Source organism: Podarcis gaigeae, assembly GCF_964106915.1.
Source record: "Podarcis gaigeae genome assembly, chromosome: 10".
Taxonomy (NCBI): domain Eukaryota; kingdom Metazoa; phylum Chordata; class Lepidosauria; order Squamata; family Lacertidae; genus Podarcis; species Podarcis gaigeae.
Window position 1 is genome coordinate 53,393,867 of NC_139686.1, and position 22,766 is coordinate 53,416,632.

The 22,766-nt window shown below is 40.4% G+C and overlaps 1 protein-coding gene across 3 annotated transcripts; it reads left to right on the forward strand.

Moving 5' to 3' along the window:
- Positions 1-684: 684 nt before the first annotated feature.
- Positions 685-22,766, forward strand: LOC310826676 (uncharacterized protein). Of its 3 annotated transcripts, none has more exons than XM_083701840.1 (5): positions 685-745; positions 5,172-5,335; positions 7,170-7,270; positions 9,430-9,557; positions 22,307-22,766. In XM_083701840.1, the coding sequence occupies exons 2-5, from the start codon at positions 5,263-5,265 to the stop codon at positions 22,491-22,493; spliced, it is 489 nt and encodes a 162-aa protein (XP_083557966.1). In that variant the 5' UTR covers positions 685-745; positions 5,172-5,262; the 3' UTR covers positions 22,494-22,766. The 3 variants fall into 3 exon arrangements, with proteins under 3 accessions (XP_083557966.1, XP_083557965.1, XP_083557967.1); XM_083701839.1 differs by lacking the exon at positions 685-745 and adding an exon at positions 772-825; XM_083701841.1 differs by lacking the exons at positions 685-745; positions 22,307-22,766 and adding exons at positions 772-825; positions 19,966-20,022.

Sequence of the window (22,766 nt, forward strand, 5' to 3'; positions counted from 1 at the left end):
TGATGGTGTTGAGGCAGTTATCTGCAATCCTGCTTTCAAAACTGTGCCTGCAAAAGTTTCGAGGACTGATACGCCGCTCTACTTCCGGTTGGTACATATCCCATAGTTTCCTGCAGCAATCCTGTAACTTTCTATCACAGATATTCCAGGGTTTGGTTTTGCCCCATTTTTCTTGCACTACGTTGCAAGAGAGACCCTCCAGTCAGCAACAACACAATATCATTGGGGAAGCGTTATGAAACAACTTATAGAGCAGAATGGTGTGTGGACAGCCCAATATATATCCACCAGTAACATAACATTACTTTGTCAATGACATATTGCAAAATGAACATGCAAAAAAAAATAATAATCACAAAATTACGTCTAATCTGGTGGGACCCCAGTAGATATTTAAGTCTTACTGTTGATGCTCAGAACGAATCTAAGGAGCAGCGTGTTGTTCCTGGACCTCACCCAAGTGGTGACTGTAACAGAAAAAAACTGGAGGGACATGTACGAGCTGCCCGTCACTGCCAGGAAGGAAAGAATGATGCACTTAGTGTGTGCAGTTGATGTGTAACCACACTTCTCTTGTTCTGAAAACCACTGGAGGTTATGATAATCTGCTGACAATGTTCCTGGTTTCAGTCCAATGGTCATATATGGTCAAGAACTAAGTCTCTGCATTCTTCACCGCAATGCATTATGATGTCAAGATGATTGCCTGAATCTTCCCAAATGTGTAGGCTTGGATCTAGACTTGGTAAGTTGGGCTTAGTTCCAACTGAAAGCAGATGTAAGCTGCCCAATGAATTTTGTTGTACGGGGCAGCAGGCAAATGCTGTGAATAAATAAATACACGAGACTTACGTTGTGACTAACTTGTCAATGGGAATCAAGTTTAATGAACATTCTGGATCCAATCCATTGAAAAGTCAGAGTTGAGGAGTGACGACTAAGGGACGGTCTTTGCATGTCCTCTCAAGTCACTGTTCATTCTTGACGCAGGCATGGAATGATGAAGAGAAACCAGTTGGCTGACTATGGATCGTACCTTCTGAAATACAATGTTTGAAAATGAGATATTTTTTAAAATAATTTAAGTGGATTCAGACTTATGAATGCCTTCTAATTCACAAATCATCAATAAAGCAGCATGTTAAACTTATGCTGTGATATCTTTCATTCATGCCAGGGGATGCACTGGGTCTCCCCTGCAGCCCATGTGCCCCCAATCTGCTTCAGAGGGTCCCCCAACTCTGCAGAGGTATTAATAATAATAATAATAATAATAATAATAATAATAATAATTTATTTATACCCCGCCAATCTGGCAGTGTTTCCCCAGCCACTCTGGGCGGCTGCCAACAGAATATTAAAAATGCGATAAAAGATCAAACATCAAAAACTTCCCTAAACAGGGCTGCCTTCAGATGTCTTCTAAAAGTCAGATAGTTGTTTATTTCCTTGATATCTGATGGGAGGGTGTTCCACAGGGAGGGCGCCACTACCGAGAAGGCCCTCTGCCTAGCTCCCTGTAATTCACTTCTTGCAGTGAGGGAACCACAAGAAGGCCCTAGGAGATTTAGCAAGGGGCTGCAGGCGAGGAGAGGAAGCCCTATTTGCATACGTGGGGTGCCAAAAATATTGGTTATCACCCCACGTCTTTATTTAGCAGGTGGCAGCTTCCTTATCACCCCGATTTCAGGGCATAATGAAAGAGAGCCGAGATAAAATGAAAGACAAGGCAGCTAATGACAGTATCATGTAAATAAACTGTCCATTTCAGAAGGGGACAAAACCGCACAAGGTTGCTGTTACTTTTGTGCATCTTTATGGGGGTTGTGCCCAATTTATTCTGCATGTCAGCACTCGTGTGTGATATATATATCACATACATGATATATATATATATCACATACACACAACACCATCCTAGTTTTGGTCACTCATTAAATACAGTGCTCCTCTTGCTTTATCAGTGATATATTAAACTGTCTGCTTTTCACTTCAGCAATGTATTGTCTCTTCACAATTGATATAAATGTTACTGATGGACCTTGACTTTCCAGCTCCTGAGATGGATGTCATATAAATGAGAATGCTTGGGAAATTTGGTGCTGACACAGAATGGTATGATTAGGTGCATAATGTGGGCATCACAATTTGCAATGCATCCTACAGAGAAATAGCAGAGTTCCATGATTTAACAAGGATTGTGGAAATATGCAGCCCTCAACACCATTTATGAATTAATCAGGTGCACAAGCACCTCTTATGAGGACTTCATGCTGAGTAAGGAAGTCGCCTAGGGACATAATACTAAAAGACCCCTACAAAACTCATTAATAGAAACTACATCTCCTTATTTTTAATTTAAATATATAATAGAAAAAGAAACAAGTTATCACTGGTTATCGCTGGATTGGAATTAGAAAATCATATAATGCAAAAATTACAAAAGTTTTAAGGGGGGGGGGGAACCTTGAATAAATACATATTTTAAGGGTACACCACACCAATTCCACCATGGAAATGTCAAAAAGTTATATTTGTTCAATGATGAAAATATCGTTGCTGTGCTGGGCACTTATTTTGATTATAAAAGCCTTCATTTTATTGCCGTCGTAGGTGCAGGCATTTTGTAGCAAGCACAATTCACCTAGGTGAAATTTAAATAACCATTAAATACAATAAATGGCTGTGCCCAAGTATTACTGTCTTTGGAAACTGGAGGTGAGAGAGGGGAAGAGGTAAAATGTTTAGTATAACCTTTTGGTGCTAGCCTCAAAGCAGCCAAAGTTGTGTGAAGTCACTATATTTTTACGTAGCTATTAAGGAAGTACGTTTAAATGCTACCAGGCAGTTCAGATAATATAAAATTTCCAATACTGCCTTCGACTCGAGTCAAGGGTACACTTTAAGAGTTATTAGCACCCAGCAAAGTGTGTTAAGTCTGACATTCATGATGTCTCAGTTATTAAATAGATACCAGTACACGTACTGATTTTCTTATAAAACTTAATAATGATAATGACCTTTCCGTTTAGAATCAGGCTTTCAGCGCGGAAAACACTGACAGATTTATAGAATTTAATGCTAGACACAAACTGCAGATCATTGTCAGGTTTTCCCATATAGAGAATTTGAAATGTATTTTTCACTCTTGGTCTTGAACATTTCATGTGTCATAATGACCATCAAATGTATATATTTCTATGCATAGCTAGCATAATCGACGTTACACTCAATTTATCATTTGATTTATTGCCCCTCTGCACCACTGCATTATTCCACTGAGATTATCTGCACACTATAATGCCTCTTAATAGAAAAGATGAGGTGATTCTGTCAGAGAATCGACTGCCATTACTAAACAATTAGAGATGTTTTGGTTTATGTCCTGTGCTCCTCAGATAAATTTGCTGTAATACATACCATAGCAATGGGGAACATAGGAGATGTCCCTGTAACACTCATTTTCCCTCCACCACAAGAACCTGGCTGTGGAGAATTTTTCTCTCGAGGCCTAAATTGAGAGATTGTTGTGACTCAACACATGAGCTAATATACTGGCACATAAGTACGTGCCATCAGATTCTAGCTATCTAATAAGCCAGGATGGTGCTCTTTTTTTATTTATTTGCTTAAACAATTTATATACCACTTAACTACAATGGTCTTTGAACAGTGTATAAGAAATAAAATAGAGAAATGATAAAAATTGGATAAAATGGGGGGAAAACAAAACACCAAACAGATTTCAATTAAAATGCCTGCTGGAATAACAACAACAACAAAAAAGGTCTTTGGTAGGCGCCAAAAGTTCAAGGGGTTTGTCTAATCTCAGCCATGAGGAGTTCTATAGAATTTGACTCACAATACTGAATGCATGGGTCTTAGTGAATATGAGCCACATATCTGACCTATGGTGAGCCACTAAGTGTGACTCCCCCCAAAATCTCAGTGACTGAGCAGGGATATAAGGATTATATAATTCTATAGACCAATTTATCATATAAACGAAACATATTATGAGAAATTAAAGTCCAGCAGGTTGTCCTTGTTGTTAAAGGCCTTGTAAAATAAAACAAGAACATTGAACTAGGCATGATATCATATGGGTAGCTGGTGTGAGCTTTTGAGAACTGGAGTTATGTGCTAGGCAGTGATGGATTAATGCCCACTGACATCAGTTCTGCAAAGGATACCAGGCAGAAATGATCTGGCTACTTAGACTCCCCTGCTTATTCAATTGGCACAAAAGAAATATGGTGCAAACCTATGCACTGCTTTCTTAGTAAAATACACCTGTGTAGTGATAAATTCTGCTGTGTGGAAGCTCATCGTGACAACACCCACAGTCACGTCCAACCTGGAAGAGTCCATAGTCACACCTCTAAGAAGAGTCTAAAATGTACAGAGCTGTGATTATTTATATATATTTCTCACCAAAGGAGCAACAATACATAATGCCAATCTTATGAGGTCAGCAGAAATTAACAAAATATTATTTTAACAACAACAACAATCACCACCGCCAGCATCGTACACCACCCATCTGACTGGATTGCCCCAGCCACCCTGGGTGGCTTCCAACATATACAAAAAGTTAATAAAACATTGGACATTCAAAACTTCCCTATAGAGTGTCTTCTAAAAGTTGCTTATCTCCTTGACATCTGATGGGAGGGCATTCCACATGCTAATCTGCACAAACAACAGTCAACCCCCAAAGCCCTTTAATCATCTCATTCGCTTCCCAGAGCAAGAAGGGCCCATCAATCACTTTGATGCTCCAACAGATCAAAGTGGGGTAAAGGGGAAGGGGGGGGCAGCAGCATCAGTGGGAGATGCCAGTGAGTGGGGTCCTGAGTCATACACATTTACTGCCCCTGACCCTCCACTTCCTGGGGCCTTCACTGAAGTTTGCCTGCTGGGTGGATCAGCTCTGGCAACACTAGGCCAATCCTCAAAAGCACATTTAGCAACATGCTTAAAAATCACAGATAGAGTGATATACTGAAACGAGTCCATGCATAACCTTTGCCATGTTCTCTGGCAAATGTACAAGCTTGGACTACAATGTCTCTCTAGAGGAGAACTGAGATAAGTGGGCTTATTGGTTCGCCTTCACAGTGACCGTCAAACTATATTTGTGGTAACAAAAGATTACTGTTTTTCTTTAGGAAAAAGAAACCCCGCTTAAGAAATAAGAAGTGTGCTATGAAATGTATTGCTTAAATTTTACTTTCCCAAAGCAAAGTCTTCGTGTTACTAATGAGCCAGTATGTAGGAGATCATGAAATAACACTGTGCTGCTATTGGCTGCTGATGCCCCCAAAGGCTCGAAGTGAGTATGTTTCTCTGTTACGGTTTGGCCCAGGAAATGTTATGTGTCCACAAGTCTCCTTTCAAAATGGCCACATCAGCTCAAAACCTTTCAAGAAACTCCTCGATGGGCTATGTTTACATAATTACATAAAACAATGTAATGCTGAAGATCTGGAGGCACAACCTTTTATACTAACATCAAGACTGTAAGAAGCAAAGAACAGTAAATACTTGGGTTTCAAGGAACTGGAGAATGTAAAAATATTGAACGTATTATGTTTGAGAGGAGCCAGTTTTTCTTGGGCTTTGCAGAGAAACTTATGAGTTCTCTTGTTACAGACACTCGGAACTGCTAACTACCAAGAGGCAATGTGATTTCCACTGTGTTGCATACTATCGAAAAATGAACCCTCTCCTTTAACTATTCTTACTTTTATATTCCTGTGGCTGAAAGTCAAACATAAGAAATACCAGATCAGGATTAACTGTGCCTTGAAATTAATGAGTGAACCTATTTACAGTGTGGGTATTCAGGCAGAAGATGTACCTTAGCCTAGCTGGTAAATATCCAGCACCCCAGACAGCAGAAACTATAGGAGGTCCAAATGCAGCTGGGCTGGCTTAACACATTCAGAAGAACATGGGGCTATGCATGTTGCCATCCAGATAATATCCCCTTCCCATAAGACCATTAAGCCTGGAGACTAAAATTATCTAATTGCATCTTTCACCCAGATCCAGCAAGAGCAATCTGCACACTGAAGTAGACCTCCGATAATAGATCTCAGGGATGGGTCATTCTATATGCAAACAGTTGCCTCAGGTTGTTCTCCTTTCCACATGCAGACCCCAAAATAATTGAAGAGGGAGAACCCTACCTATGGGCCTCCCCTCTGCCTATGTCTCTCAAACAATTGGATCAAAGATGGCAGCATCAATATCTCTTTAGCTGTGAGCAACATGTGTGTAACAGTATCACAGGTCGACAAATTTCTTTATATGTATTTTTAGGCTGTCTGAATGGCGTACACACACACACACACAGAGAGAGAGAGAGAGAGAGAGAGAGAGAGAGAGCTTTTTTCCCACTGGAACTTGCCAGAACTCAGTTCCAGCACCCCTCAGTTGGGTGCCATTGCCATTATAAGAGATCAAGGGAGGCATTCATGGTGAGTTCCGGCACCTCTTTTTCTAGAAAAATACTGCACGTGTGTGTGTGTGTCTAATTGCATACAATAGGAAAGAAAGATACAAACATATCACAATACGCGTTGTCAGGTGCTGGTATGGTTGCTCGAGAGCGAACAGGCAAGACTCCAACCGGTCTTTTCCAGGCTTTATTATCTGTACAAGTAATGGCATTTGTTTAGGACAACATCATGTCCCCACCGGAGATTATCCTTGGGAAAGGTTTACAGCTCAGTGGTAGAGCATGTAGCAAGTTGCAGGTTCAACCCCCATCTTCTCCAGGTAGGGCTGAGAGAGACCCCTTTCTGAGATCCTGGAGAGCCACTACCAATCAGCATAGCCAGTACTGAACTAGATAGACCAATGGTCTGTCTCAGTATGAGGCAATTTCCTGTGACAATCTGTCAATCCAGGATGCATCAGGTTTGGTAACCTTGAAATTCAAGTGCTCTCTTTATTTTTGCAGTGACACTTACTGGTGTTCACATGTATCATGTGACAAATCACTACAAATGTCATGGGTGGGGAAGGTGTGTAACACCAAGGAGAAAAATGAATAATCAAAGCACCAACTTATATTTGTTAAAATAAAGTGACAGAAAACAGTTGAGTAGTTTAAGAGTTAGAGGAATAACTGAACACCTGTAAATTTCTTCAAATTAAAGGGAACTATTGTACTTTCAAGTCGTCCCCTCGTGCTCAGTCATTGAAGAACACAGAGTTGTGCATAGATCAGAGGACCACAGTTCTAGCTCAGCACAACAAGGTGAGCGAAACGCTACCTGCCTGCCTTTTGTTAGTTCATGTCACAACCTTAAGATTACTTTCTGATGGTGAACTGCTGCCAGGGCATTGAAGCTGCTGTTTGAAAGAGCTTTAAGATTGTGAAAGCCCAGAGCCCAATTGCCTTATCCAGCATTAACAAACTATTTTGAAGGGTGGGTGGAAAGGCACGAACCTGTTCACATGAGATCTCATAGCTGATCAAATCCAAATGTATTGGGCAGCTAATTTAATTTCCAGAGGGCATGACAGAATGCCCCATTGACAAGAGAGCCTCTCGCCTCATACTGACTCCGTCTTTCATGGATGTTTCATTTATCAGCATTCTGAGAAGAAACCGAAAGACAAAATTGAAGAGAGTTGCCCTACTATGTGACTGGTTTCTTGAAGTCATTCTCCAAAGCCACCACCTGGCTGCTTCCAAGTCTGCCTACCCATTGCCCTTGACAATGTGCTCTTGATGCTTTTCAGCTGCATCGATACCCTGAAAGCCAAACTAGATGCGATGTTAATTGTGAGAATGCAAGACATTTTTTTTTTCTATTATGAAAACAAAAACCACTGGCAAAGAAAGTTCCCTTGAGGTTCCCTTGAAATATAAACAGTAGCTTTGAAGAAGTGATTTTTGTCAAGGCTATGAAAGGGAGACAGAGTTAAATTTCTCTCCCTTTCCCTATCCAATAGTCCCAAGACTGCTCAGGTTTACCCATAAAGGCCATTTACATAGATAGTTCGGGAGTTGGATAATTCCATACCCTCCACATTTCTCCAGTGAAAATAGGGACACCCTAAGGAAAAGCGGGACATTCCATGATCAAAACAGAAACTGGAATGGCTTCTCTAAATCAGGGACGTCCCTGGAAAATAGGAACATTTGGAGGGTATGAAATGGGCCACAAAGAGAGCTCAGAGCAGGCCTTGCAAGTACCATCCACTTCTAGGGCAATATTTTCCTGACAAAAGTTGCTCCAGCTGGTCGTTCCCATTTTTTTTTAATTCTCTTCTCTTAAATTCAAGCAATCAAATGTAATGTTTCGTTCACAAAATTCATTATTTCCCCCTTCTATTTAGGTTCAAATAAACTGAACTCTGGGATATTTGTTTATATCCCATACCATGGCCTAGGATGCAATGAACTGCTATTAAATATGTAAGAGAGGGGAGGGAAACACTGCTAAATATTGAAACTTTTAATTGAAACTGATAGCTGATATTTTTACAGTCTCACAATCCTACTGTCATAAATGCATTTTCAGTGCGGGATCCATTCCCTGATTTAATTGGCATTATCTGTTAATGCCAAGGCAGAGCAGCATATTTAAAATGTCGAGATGGATCGACAAGGAGACAGATATATACAGAGGTGGACAAGATGAAAAGAGAAAACAGGATACTGATTGCACAGACTAAAGTCTGATTTCCAGTTATTTCCCAGAGCCAGGATGTGCATAATCTGAAACAGTTGCCCTTAAAATTACAGGAGACAACTGCTAAATAAATAAAAGGCCATAAAATAACATAAAATAGAGCATCACTGTTGGATGGAATAAAATATCAATTTGCCATGTGTTATTAATGCCGACATTTGAATAGATTCCATATGATAATTCCTTCAGTTTAGTTTAACAAGAGCAAAGATTAGAGGCTTTTCTAAAATCATCATGAAGTTCATGCTGTTTTTTTAGGAGCCAAAATATAGTGCTGAGTTGTGAGCCAATTTAGCTCTGTACTTGAGAACAAAGAGTAATTTTTTCCCGCTCAGCGCTTCTCAGTGGATATGTAGATGAGCTGTGAGATGCTGCCTGCCTGAAATATTCAGAAGTGGATTCCCAAACAGAATAAAAACTGTAATGTAGAACATATCATAGCTTCCCACCCCCCTTTGACTAATTTCTAGCTCTGGGCTTTATTCTTTACAACATTGCTTCTATGACTGCTGGCTTGTGGAACCTTTCTGGGCCCGGTTGGCTTCTCAGCTGCATAAGGCATACTCCAGTCTCTTAACCATAAGAAGAAAGAATTGCCTGCAGCTCAGCCTAGTCTGAGTGGCACATATGGCAATTGATTAACTACATGCGCTATCAGAGAATTTCAGCTACATTTGCCTGTTCGTTAATTATCTTTTCTCTTAACCTCCGATAGTCAAATGCTCAAATGGAGTTCCGGATCTACTTCGGTGTCGAAACTGGTGTCGGAATGCATGCCCTTTTTAAGATGAAGGGAATACACAAAGGGTTGGAAGGCCCCCCTACTAGCATCCTCATGTCAAGGTACTTTTCTTGGGTCGTCCCCCCCCCCCAAGTATAGATTGTGGCAACCCATTACATGGACAGAAGAGTGTAGAGTTTATGCAGTAATGTGGCTAATCCATGCACATCTGTTAATTGTCAAATCATTTATTCAGGTACTCAGAGAAGTCTAGGACACTCAGTAAGGACTTGTTCCTCCTCTCCTTCCTTTAATGTAAAGGTAAAGGTAAAGGGATCCCTGACCATTAGGTCCAGTCGTGACCGACTCTCATCTTGCTTTATTGGCCGAGGGAGCCTGCGTACAGCTTCTGGGTCATGTGGCCAGCATGATTAAGCCGCTTCTGGCGAACCAGAGCAGCGCACGGAAACGCCATTTACCTTCCCGCTGGAGCGGTACCTATTGATCTACTTGCACTTTGACCTGCTTTTGAACTGCTAGGTTGGCAGGAACAGGGACCGAGCAACGGGAGCTCACCCTGTCGCGGGGATTCGAACTGCCGACCTTCTGATCAGCAAGTCCTAGGCTCTGTGGTTTAATTGCTTCCCATCAAATATCTCAAAAGCGGTTTCACAATAAAAGCATCAGCTATAAAAACAATTATACAGTTTCTCATACACACACACACTCACACACACACACACACACATATATATAATGATGTGAAAACGATTGGAGGCCCAATACAGACTGGAATAAAGGTCTCTGCTTAAAAGGCTTGTTGAAAAAGCAAGGTCTTGGACAAAAGAAGCAGGGCCTGTCTGATATGTACCAGGAGGGAGTGACCATTGCACTTCATAGCTGATATCAGCCAACTTTCTTCTAGCCAAGTCAATATGGTGGCTAGGGCCTCATTGATAGAGAGGCATCTTCGAGCTGCCTTGAAAGAGAGAGTGGTCAATCCGTTGCTTAAAAGACCATCATTGGACTCTGCTGAAACTGGCAACTAAAGGCCAGTCTCTAATTTGCCATTTCTGAGTGATAGCCAGGCACTTTTGGATGAAATTGATCACCTGGATACATATCAGTCTGGTTTCTGTCACAGTTTTGGGATAGAGATGGCCTTGAACCCTTTGTAGGCGACTACTACTAGTAGTAGTAGTAGTAATTTACCTTTACTAATTCATAAATGGAAATAACTAAATAACTCCCGTACACTCTACCAAAACCAGTTACTTCCTTTGACACACCACTGCCCTGACCCACCCTTCTGTTGCTCCACCAGGTACATAAATGGCCAACTCACCTGACTAAACACACCAAAGGTTTCTAAGCCTCTCTTTTCCCATCCACATCCTTACTATTTCACCAAAGGATGGACGGAAGACCACCCTAGTCTCGCTGTGGGAAGAAGAGGTAACAAAGCCCGCTTGTTAAGCCCCTGCTTCTGTGACTGAGATGGGCTAGTCTGCTTGAGGAGGCTAGATAAAAGCCCCCCTCCTCACCAGCAGAACAGAATTCCTGACCTTCAGCCTTGCATCAACCATTCTGGTAGACATTCGTCTGCACTGTCCTTTGGTCATGTCAAACAGAGCAGAGCAAGGTAGTGTTTATGATCAGAGGGGATACAGGCAGGAAGAAGGTTAGCCTGCCAAAGAGGCTGTTAGAAGAGGTTCAACACTGATGGAGTCTGTGGTGTCAAAGGGTTGGAGATGCGTACACCCACTCTTCTGAGAAGCCAAGGAACCAGACCTCCTTATCACCCAAGTCTCAAGCGCATGGCCTTACCCAGGGCCCAAAATCTCCTAGGGGATTATTGCAAGGGCACTGACACCGCAGATGCTCAGACAGTGCCGTAATTTAGGATTAGGATGCTTCTTTCCACCTCGACTAGATTGGTTCCTTCTGTCCCAACACGGAATAAGCTCATCTTAAATACCAAGCTCTTTCCTGACAGCTCACAAGCTGTGGGAGGGGAAAAGAAAGCAGCCTGTGTCGTTTTACCGATTGTTCATTTAGCTTCAAAAGGTGGATTTTCTAAACAGCATTTTCTACATTGTTTTTTTCCCCCTCCTGTTAATTCATTTTAATTCCATACTGCATTTTCCTGGTTTTAGGGCTGGGAGGTATACTGTACATGCACTGCATTTTGCAGGGTTTTAAAAGGCTGCTTTAATGAATTCTTAATTACATTATTCAAAAGATCCATTATTCAGTATTCATCTCACTTCTAAATGAAAGTCTTTACCTGACATATGAATGAAATGAGTCTAAATGCTTTGCATGCCACCTAGGGATTCATAATAGACTCCTTGCTGAATGGCAGCAGCAGGTCCCCCCCTTTTTTCTGCTTTAAATTTACAGGGATTGTTTGTGGAGATGAACAGATATGAGCTACTCTGCCAGACCCTAAACTCTCTCCAGGCACATTTTAAACCTCTTAGTGCCTGGGAGATGAAGGTAACGCCCTAGTTATTGCAGTGGCAGGGCTGGAAGCCGAGAGGCTGATAAATGGGAGCAGATACCAATCTAACAGCACAATCTTATACATGTCTACTCAGAAGCAAAGATGAAGGAGAAATTAAAATTTGGATCGCACATAAAGACAGACCTTCCCAAGTTGCACTTGCTGAACAAATACATAAACTGAAACACAGACATTGTTCAAAATCCGAATTTTGCAATGCGTTTCTCCAGCCAACCAGTGTTTGCAAAAATGTGTAGTCTAGGGTAAAGTGTGCATTAAAATGCTCAGATCAGTGAAATTTACACACAAAAATTCATTACATTGGGGGAAATTGCTTTGCAAAAATGTTTACACTGGACAAAATGGCATACAAAAATGTGAATATTTGGAGAATTTCGCCCTAAAATGATGATGAAATTTCAAGAGGGCCAAAAAAATAAACTGATATGGAAATATGAATTAGAAATATGAGAAACCAAAATTGACAGAATAACACAATCCCTACTTAGAAGTAAATCCAAGTGGGTTTGGTGGGGCTTAATCCCAGGTAAGTGAGGAGAAGATAACAAAATGAATTTTGTGGCACCTTAAACAGATTAATATCAAACAGATTTATTGTTATACAAATATGTGCTGTAGAATGTAGACATTTGTGCCAAAATAACATTACAATTCTAACCGTGCTTACTCTGAAGCAAGTATCACTATGGCCTATTCCCAGGTAAATGTATAGAGAACTGAAGTCGATGTATCTACATACCTGACAGTAAATCCCACTGGACATGATGGGGCTAACTTTTGAGCAAATATGCATTGAATTGCACTGCCAACCTACTATTGGTCTTGCAAGGTACCACACAACTCTTCTTTGTGTTTGCAGCAGCAGACTTAAAATAGCCACCCCTTTGGAATTTGCATCCAGATGATTGTTTTACTGTGCAATAATAAAAGACACAGTTGTTGTAAATACCCACATGTTCAAAGCATCTGTTGCAGGGAAATGACATTTCCCCAATACTGAGCCTGATGGAAAATAAAAGCAACAATGATTTTAATTATGGAAAGAAACAGATGGCAAAAATGCAGTATATTCACAACTGGAGCAAGTGTAATGTTTTAGATCAGCCTGACAATGTTGACTTTTCCATTCTGTCCACCATGATACTTTAGTATGAAGCAGAAGAAAATGTAAATATTAATATACGGGGTCATCTCTATTTTTTAAAATGAGAGTACAGGAAGATTTCACGAGTGTTAAATGTGAAATCATTTTCTTGCTTGTAAGGTGTGTGACAGAGGTGGTCCAATGGGGGGCGCAAAGTGATAAAAATTGGGCAGGAGGTGTTAAGGCCGCTTTGTGCCCATGTCTTAAGAGCAGCAAGGCCGAAGTCCTAATCTCCCAATGGATGAATTGCTAGCTATAGATGCCACCCATCTTAATGGACCTATTTAAGAACTGGAATCCACACAAGAGACTCAGTGTGTCATGGCTCCAATTATTATTTTCCTCAATTATTATTTCCTTTCTTTATTCCAATTTTTACCGTGATGAATTTCCCAAAGTCAAAGTACAGGTTTTATTATATGCTGATTCCTTTCCAAATATTTGCATTTAGTAAATGTACACTTTAAACAAGCAACAATTTGGGAGTCTGACATAAAATGCTGGACCCAATCATAACAGGTGGGGAGAGATTTTTATTTCATTTAAGAAGTGGCTTATTCCGTGCCCCCTTTGTTAAAGTGAGGAATAGGTGTTGCCTATGTGATCCATACTACAATGATAGAGACTTTAAATGGTATAATCGTCCTCCCTGAGGAACCTTGGAAATGGAACTTCTGTGCCTGAGGCCAAGTCAGATCAGATCCTGGCTTATTAACCTGGTTTGTTAACTGTCATTAAGCCAGAATCTTCTGCTTCAGATGTTTATGGGTGAATGTTGGCTTAATGCAAACCAAGATTTCCATACCAAGACCAGTGTGCAACCAGAAAAGGGAAGGGGCTTATGAATCTCTGGGGAAATGACTGAGCATGGTGAGAATCTTGCCTTTGTGTGTCTAGATTCAGTAGAAGAAGAAAAATGGTCCATTTTCCAGTTCTTTCCTTTAAACACCATTGTATTTGGTTTGGGGTTCCTATTAGGTAGGATAGACATCATTGTCAGTGCCAACTATATAGAAACCACGGAAAATAATGACTTATTTCTGTAAGTCAATTGCATCTAAGCCTTCTCTGTAGAATACAAATATAACAACATATAATAACACATTCCTTAACTTCCTGGGTACACCAGTAAGACTAAATGAGGACATCAGGAAGTTTAAAAGAACCATTTGATGTGATAACAGTGTCTTTATACTAATATGGTGTCTAATTTCCTGTCTTTCCCTCTTAGAAAAAAAATATTAAAATGTATAATCACTTCCTCTTTATAACTGTCATTTGAGCTAAAAAAAAAACCTTCATTTTTTTAAAATGGTGCTGTCTTTTGTCATTACAACTGCAGGAATTTCAAACTAGTATTTGAAAAGATACAGCCATAGGTAGAATTTATCAACACAAAACTATACCTTGCTCAAATCTCTGAGTGCTGTTTTCAATGGATTTTATCACTCAGGGGAAAGAAGTGTCATTATATAGATAAAGGATCCAAATGAATGCTCAATAAATAAATAAATGGTCTAATAATAGCCAAGAAATTCTGAACAATACTGCTCAAGGAGTAACAACTAAAGGATGATTCACGGGACTGAAAATTGTCCTTAACTGTGCAGGGAATTGAATGCCCATTTTAGCTGGCTGTGCTGTAAAGTGGGTGTCAGATTGCTGCATAATGCGGACAGAAGACTGTGGTGCTATCAGGGTCAAACTTTCTTTTTATATAATAATTTTTATTAGTTTTCAATTACAATAGTCCCATAATAGCCACATTATAACAATGCCAAATTATAATACAATTAATAATACCAATAATTGATACGCCAAATTATACAATTTAGGTGGCCTCCCGCGTGATAGAATTGATGGTTTGACGATTTACAGGGTCAAACTTTCAGGCAGAAGCCCATGCCCCCCCCCCCCAATTTAGCAAGGCTGACTTACCACATTTTGAAGTAAGCAAAGCAATGTGCGTTACAAACAAGAGAGGATCAATCCCTCTAAGTTCATAGTTCATAGTCTGAAATTACCTAACAGCACTGCTGTCAGGATATTTTTTCAGCACATATTTAGGAATGGTTAGGGTTAGGGTTGCTGTGTTGGGATGGTGGGGCTGATGGAGGTCAAGATGGGCAGTAGTGCATCTCCCCACCCTACCCCCCACTGGCCATATGAAGGTATGGAGGCACAGGTCAGCTGGCATGTGCTATTTTAAAGTTTTAAACATGGAGTTAACGATGGGTATAAAACTACACGCTCCAAATCACCTAACCTTCTTAGCTGCTTAAAAGGGTATATAATCTGCTCAAATATTATACAACCTTTGAAGTGAAACAGTGAAAATCATCCGTGCTACCAGTCTTCACTCTGCCTCAAGGTTTATTTGCCGGGACATTTGGGTCATAGATCTGTTGCTGTTGTTGTTGTTTTTCTTCCTGAATACTGAGCAGTGGATTACGCACCTGAGCTTTGCTCTAGCCAGGATTTCTGGAGTTTATAAATCTTGAATTCACTTTCAATTTTTCTAGGGAGAGAACACAGCTATAGTCATAACTTTAGTTGTCAACCTCATGGCACCTGGCTATTCAGAAGCCAATGTACCAATTTTATTCTTTTCTGTTTCTTCTTAAAATTTCATTCCATACATTATACACATACATGTGCACACACAGTTAGTGATTAACTGCATCCTACCAAGATCCAGAACAAGCTTACCTAAGTTTCTGTTCAATTACTGTCTGTCTGTCTGTCTGTCTGTCTGTCTGTCTACCCATCCATGTCTTTTCATTCATGTAAAAGAACAGGAATTGCTGGTAGTCAATATAACATCTCAACAATGCTCAAGAATTCCACTGGTACAGCACAGTAAGAGATAGTCAGTCCCTCTTGTCCCTCCAGATGTTAAACTCCAGCTTCCATCTGCCCCAGCTAGCATGGCCAATGCTCAAGGATGATGGGAGTTGTCATCCAGCAATATCTGGAAAGCCATGTGTCCCCCATCCCTATTGTCCAGAGTGAGCTCAGGTTGAAACCTCTACTCTGCCATGAAGTAAATCTAAGCTACATCACTGGGTCATTGATATGACTAACTCTTGGCCCCTGCTCTGGGTTCTTGAGGTTGAGCAACAAGGGAAACTAGAATGCTTGCTGCCAAGACTTTCACTCCACTATGCTGGTGACAAATGAGTAGTCAATGGCCTGGTTCACACTTGATAACTGTGGCGGCAAGGATGACTTTCCATTGCCTATTGCCTTAGAGAGACCTTTCATATCACCTCACCTCAAACCCAACAGTTATCAATGGAGTCTAGTTACACATAAGCTCCGAGTCTCGGAGGCTGTTATAAATCCTAAACACACTTATGGGAGAGTAAGTGCCAGTGAAATAAATAGGGATTACTTCTGAGTAGCTGTAAAAATGTTGAGCAAGGAAGTGATGAATAGGCATGTATGAAGCCGCCCAATGGAAGAGCAAGGAAATATGTTACACAGGACAGGAAAGCGTGTTACACGGTTAATTTTCAATTTGCAAGCAAATCGAGGCAACTCATGATTCCACACAGCGCCCTCGACAAGCCCCTCACAATATGCTTCTGATTAGCAGTTGCTCAGTTTTATCCTGCTGGTGCCCTGCACTGTGGAGATGTTTGTCTCCCAAATTGTAGATTCCTTTTGAAAATCCTCAGCTGTCTTACTTTTGCACCACACAATCCAATACACAAATAGCATTGTGCACATATGGAAGTCTTCATGGCGACGCATATATATTCCCAGTCAAAACTATTTTACAAACCCTAATGCTTTGCAGATGAAAACACAGAAAAGACGACAGTTTTTAAACGGTAATGTTTTTTGACATTGTTCAATCTTGTTTTAGTAATTGACATAAACATGTTTAAAAAGGACTATTAATAGAACGAGCATGCTTGATTTTTTAAAAGAAATGTTTTCAGTGCTGTACAGCTGTAGAATTAGCAATCTTCACATTTTTCTGTTTGTGATTATTTGGGTGCTCCTGTAAATAAAGAACCAGCCTTTAAAATATTCTCATTAATCATAAAAATGCCATTGTCTCAACTGGCTGCAAGAAATTCACACTGATCTCTGCCTTGCCTTGTTGCTGTTATGTGTCTTCTTTTTCATATGATTAGTATTATTAGTGGCGGTAAAATATGGTTTACCCCACAGGTAATTGAGGAAAATTTTCATATTGTAGCTCATCAACTTTGAACTTGTGTATTCTGCCTCCAGACCTATGTTATATAACAATCTGTGCCTGAAATGTACCCATAAAATTGGTAGCAGTCCAAAGTATCTGGAGTTGCAGGGCAGAAAGTTCATATTTGTGACCAGCAAATAGCTGGAATAATCTTGAGCAGTGTTATGTACTGAACAACTTTCCTCAAGACGTTTTGGACTACAAGTTTCATTATCTTGGAAGACAATGTTCCTGTTTGAGACTTCTGCTTTGTTTTTGTTTTTTTTAAATCAAACTTTAACAGTGCCCTTCATGATAACCTCTGGAAGTATCGGCCTACAATTTGGCAGGCTAAAACTGCTCTGGAGGTACAGCTAGGCCAGCAAATTTCATCCATTTCCTGATTATAGTTTACTTTGAGCTGTTGTGCAACAAATCCCCCCCCAAAAAAGTGAACTTTTTGTGACAAGGGAAATGACAGGGGGATGCAGTGGGAAGTGTGGGATAACACTTGCTTTGAGGCAATGTCATCTAACCTGCCCACAAAGAAACCAGAATGAATGCTCATCGAATAGCCAACATTGTCTAATATCTCAGCAAACAAATCAGGATGTCTGCCCAATAAACAGGTTGTCTGGAAGTGCTCACTATCCCTTCATGCCAACAAGGGAGAGCCATGTGTGGGGCATTGCGAGCTTCAGGACCCAATGGACTACAAACACATTTTTGTGTGTGTGAACATGGAATTTAAAATCTCATCGCCCCACAGCACCCATTCTATCCTCCAGTTCGTTTATCTCGTCTAATCCTAGAAATTATTCACTCTGCCCTTCTTTTCAATTAGACTCCTTTAAAGGAAAAAGAACCTCAACGGAATAGCAGGGAAGTTAAATTTGAAATCAACTGAATGCCCTCAATTGTAGGGGCATAAGGCGCTTTTCAGCTCAGCTTCAACTTTGTCCCTAATGAGGGTCCTGTGGAAAAGCTCATTCAAAGATCAGAATAGGCCAGACTGTTGTGCATTTCAGCTCCTTCCAGGGAGTTCAGTCGAACAATTTCCCCTTGTCAAATGGTAGCAACAAAATTCAGGTGATCTAAAACTGATCATTTTAATTCTGCCATTTAAGTGTAATTGTAATTTTATTTTATTTGTTTTTATCTTTTCTAAAGCACTCCGAGAGGTCCAAAGAAAGGTGTTTTACAATTGCAAGTGCTGGAAGTGATTGACAAATTATTTTACAACTGGCACTTATTATTCCTTTTATTAAGAATAAAGTGGCTTTTAGAGCAAAAACAATAGGGTGAAAAGGGGATCTTTTATGCACTCATTACAAATAGAAAATTGGAAAGGAAAAGTTGTAATAAAAGCTAAGGGTATAATCCACCAGAAAGTTCTCCCCTGAAAGCTCCATTGAAATGAATGGGAACTTTGTATGGGATCATTTCAGTGGGGTGTGCATAGGAGGAATTTGTGGCAAATTGTGCTCCAAATGGTTTTATCAGTGCCTGCACTTCTCAAGTTGTATGTTAAGAAGCTGTCAAGTAATCCAATGGACGGACAAGCAGTGGTCCTTTGGTGGGATCAGAGAAAGATTGCCATAAGGAGTAAATGGTAGATTAAATAACAACCCACCTCATCATAGAAATCTGTAGGCCCTGATCCAGCTAAGGTCAAGCATAACTAGTAAGTAGGAATGGGGGGGGGGGAATTCAATTCACATTTATAGGTAACCTACCTAATTAACATGTCTCTGAATTTTGCAGTGCAGTTTTCTAGCCACACAACATGTACAAAAATGCATATATGCCTGAAAACAATGCATTTTATTGCAGAAAATTGCTTTGCCAGAAGGGATACGTTAGGAAAAATTGCATATCAAAATGTGTATATTGGGAGATGTTTGCATAAAAATGCTAAGTAATTTTCATGAGGACTTGCTCAAAAATTGGAAACTGCTGTGGATATATGGAGAACTGAACTTCAGACTGGAAAAAACAGCAACCGAAAGAAACAGAAATTGACAAATTCTCCCATCTCTACTAGTGAGTCATAACTCTCATTTAACCCTACTGGAACAAATCAGTAAATATGAATGTCACTCCCTGCTGTTTTCAGTGGGACTTAGTGGTGGCAAACATTAGCTGGATTGAGGCCACTATACAGGGAAGCTTCTTTTAAAAGTTGTTTTCACTTAGGATTGTTGTTGAAGAAAATGCATTACATAAAAGGCTCCTCTTCAACACCTGCCATGTTTCTTTCAAATCACAGTGCACAGGGATGTACATTCCTTTTAGGTGCATGTACGTAACACATCTTGGCCCTACTCTGCGTATATGAACATACTGCATTGCATTCCTTCCTGACAATTAAGAAGTCAGATTCTGGCAGCACCAGTCACTTGGGGTCATTGCTGGGTTGCTGTTTTAAAGGGAGGCAGGAGATGGAGTTGGATTCAGTCCTAGAACCTTCATTTGGCCAGGAATCATCTCTGCATACGGCTGCCAATCCAACAAGATTTATATTCAATAAGGGAGCTACATTTGGAAACATAAAATCCAATTTAGTGATAAATTAAGGTCTTCAGGGGCAAATATATGAGCTAATCTTCTTAATTGTCAGGTAGGTGTGTGGAGCAGATGTTGAAAAATCTTCCATCTTTTTTGCAGATGTTGAAAGCAGATGCTGTACAAGCTAACGCAATGCCTAGGTTTCAAATGAAGCTCCCTTCTTGAATATAAATCTCATTGGATTGGCAAAGGTATGGAGACACAGTTCCTGAATGAATCCACCTTCTAGGGCTGAATCCAACCCCATCTGTCACCAGAACCCAGGGGAATGGTGCTACCAAATGAGTTTCTTTATATGTTTTCCATTTTGGTTACTATGCGAAACGAGAGTGCAATGTTAGACAGGCCTTTGAAGAAGCTGACTTGCAAATATGTGTTTTAGTTGGTTTAAACTGCTTGTTTTATAGATGTTTTACCTGCTTTGTTTTTCTATTTGACTTATTTAGTATGCTACTGCTTTTTTAAAAATTGTATTTACATTATTGCCGTTATCTGCCTTGAGCATCATTTGGTGAAAGGCACAATATGAATTTATCTAACAAATTTCCTTGGAGGCCTTTTGCATATGTCTTCAGCAGCATTAGATTTCCCTACCAGTTTGGTGTCATCTGCAAATCTGATGAGCATCCCCTCAATTTCTTCATCCAAGTCATTTACAAAGATGTTGAACAACAACAGGCCCTGCACAGAACCCTGTGGCATCCCACTTGTCACTTTCCCCCAAGATTATGAGGAACCATTAGTGAGCACTCTTTGGCTTCAGTCAGTCAGTCAGTCAGCCAGCTACAAATTCAGCTAACAGTTACCTCATCCAGCCCACATTTTATCAGCTTCTCCACAAGAATAGAGAACTTTGTCAAAACCCTCACTGAAATCAAGATACACTACATCCACAGCATTCCCATGATCCACCAAGCTTGTAACTCTGTGGAAAAAAGAAATGTGATTGGTCTGTTGTGACTTGTTATTGAGAAACCCATGTTGGGTCTTTGGAACCACAACATCCTTTTCTAAGTGCTCACAGATCAACCATTTAATTATCTGCTCTAGGAGCTTTCCTGACCAGTCAGTAGTTACACGGGTCTTTCTTTTTACCCCCTTTTGAAGATAGGGACAACATTTGCCCACCTCTAGTCTGCAGTAACCTCACCTCTTCCTCAAGAATTCTTAAGGGTTATAGACAGCGGCTCTGAGATTACATGCACAAGCCCCTTCAGTACCCTTGGGTACTAAATAATCATTGGAGAAGAGAAAGATGGGAATAAGCAAGATATAAGGGGAGAGAACGAAAAGTGTATTATGACAGAAAGATACACAGCAGGAGCCAAGATCGTAGAATATACACTGACTATACCTTTGGTGACGGAGCACATCAAAGGATAAACATAGTGAAAAGACAATGGGATTCACAATGAGGAGGAACATGCTGGCACTCGAACTCAACTGAATACGTTACAGGAATAATTTGTCTCACCAAAGACAGTGATTTGTCTGCCAGGAGTAATGTTAAAGGCAACACTGAGAGGGAACAGACTGTGTGTGTGTGTGTGTGTGTGTGTGTGTGTGTGTGTATATATATATATATATATATATATATGCCATAAGATTGCTTCATTTGGAGTGCTGGGTATAAATGACATTAAAGTGGGAGAGGGGGAACATGTTTGCAAGATAAAACCAAGACATCTTACTTGAAGGGGTGTGGGGGAAATCATATGTTAAAGGGTGCTTTCATGTTTGCACTGCTACTTAAGAGATGACTTTCTGATGATGATTAGGGAGTAAATTAATGGTTTTCTAAATGTAGATAGGATGGATATGTGCAACCTGCGGATAAGCAAGAGTGATTTGAAACTAGGGGAGGAGACAGGTTGTCTCTTAAAAGAATACAGCAGAGCAGACAACTGCTGAATGGGAAGATGAAGGTGGTAATTATTTAAGCGCTTCCTTGATATCAAAGCAGAGTTAACTTAACCCTCCCACCAGTGATCTTGCTGCTTGCTAGAAAGAGTTTTGAGTCATAGTTGCCTACTGGATGAGGAAACCGACAATGTGCTTTGCAAGATGTAGGCAACGGAGAACATACAGTAGTGGCTCAGTAGCTCTTTTCCTGGAAGCTGTGAATTTGAGCCTCTCTCAAACTAAGGAGAAATTCACACCATGCCCATTTGAGTTGGAAAACTCAAAGGCTGTTCTGTGTGATTTTTGTCAGTTCCGCTCACTCATACGGTGTCCAAGATACTAAAATTAACACGTTTCAATGTACCACTTCACATATGGCACAATGTTTCACCCTGACACATGATTCCGATCTGCTTAAGAGGAGAGGAATTGGATGGAAAATAGAATTGGCCATTCTCTGATAGTTGGGAATGAAGAGAATATAATCTCACTTGGTCATTGAGACTTGATGTTGACTCTTCTTTTCTTATCTCTGCAGATGCGATCTCCTGGGTGACGTGGACACCATTAGACAGTTGAATGCACATGTGTACTCCATCCATTTTGCTCCCTCCCACGTGGCTTTGGACACTGGCAACCCACGCTATGCCACTGGTCTTGTGGAAACAGGGATTCATTTTATATTTCACATTTCACTATTATTATTTTTACACCATTCCCTGTAGGCCAAACTAGGTGTGACATGAAAGCCAGGTGTATTTATTCTTGTATCCTAAACCTTCATATGTAAAACAGGTGGAGACTGTCTCCTTTTCTAAAATGAAATGGATGGGGTGAATCCTCTCCTACCTCACCTCATTGTGCTTCATTGCTTCAGCCAATTTTCTCCTGGACCCCCATCACTCGTGCTAGAATGTGCCAGACTGGATAAAAACACTTGAAGCAATGGAGTGCAGTTTGGTAAGGTGGAGAAGGAGAGGTTTCTCTCACCTCAACCA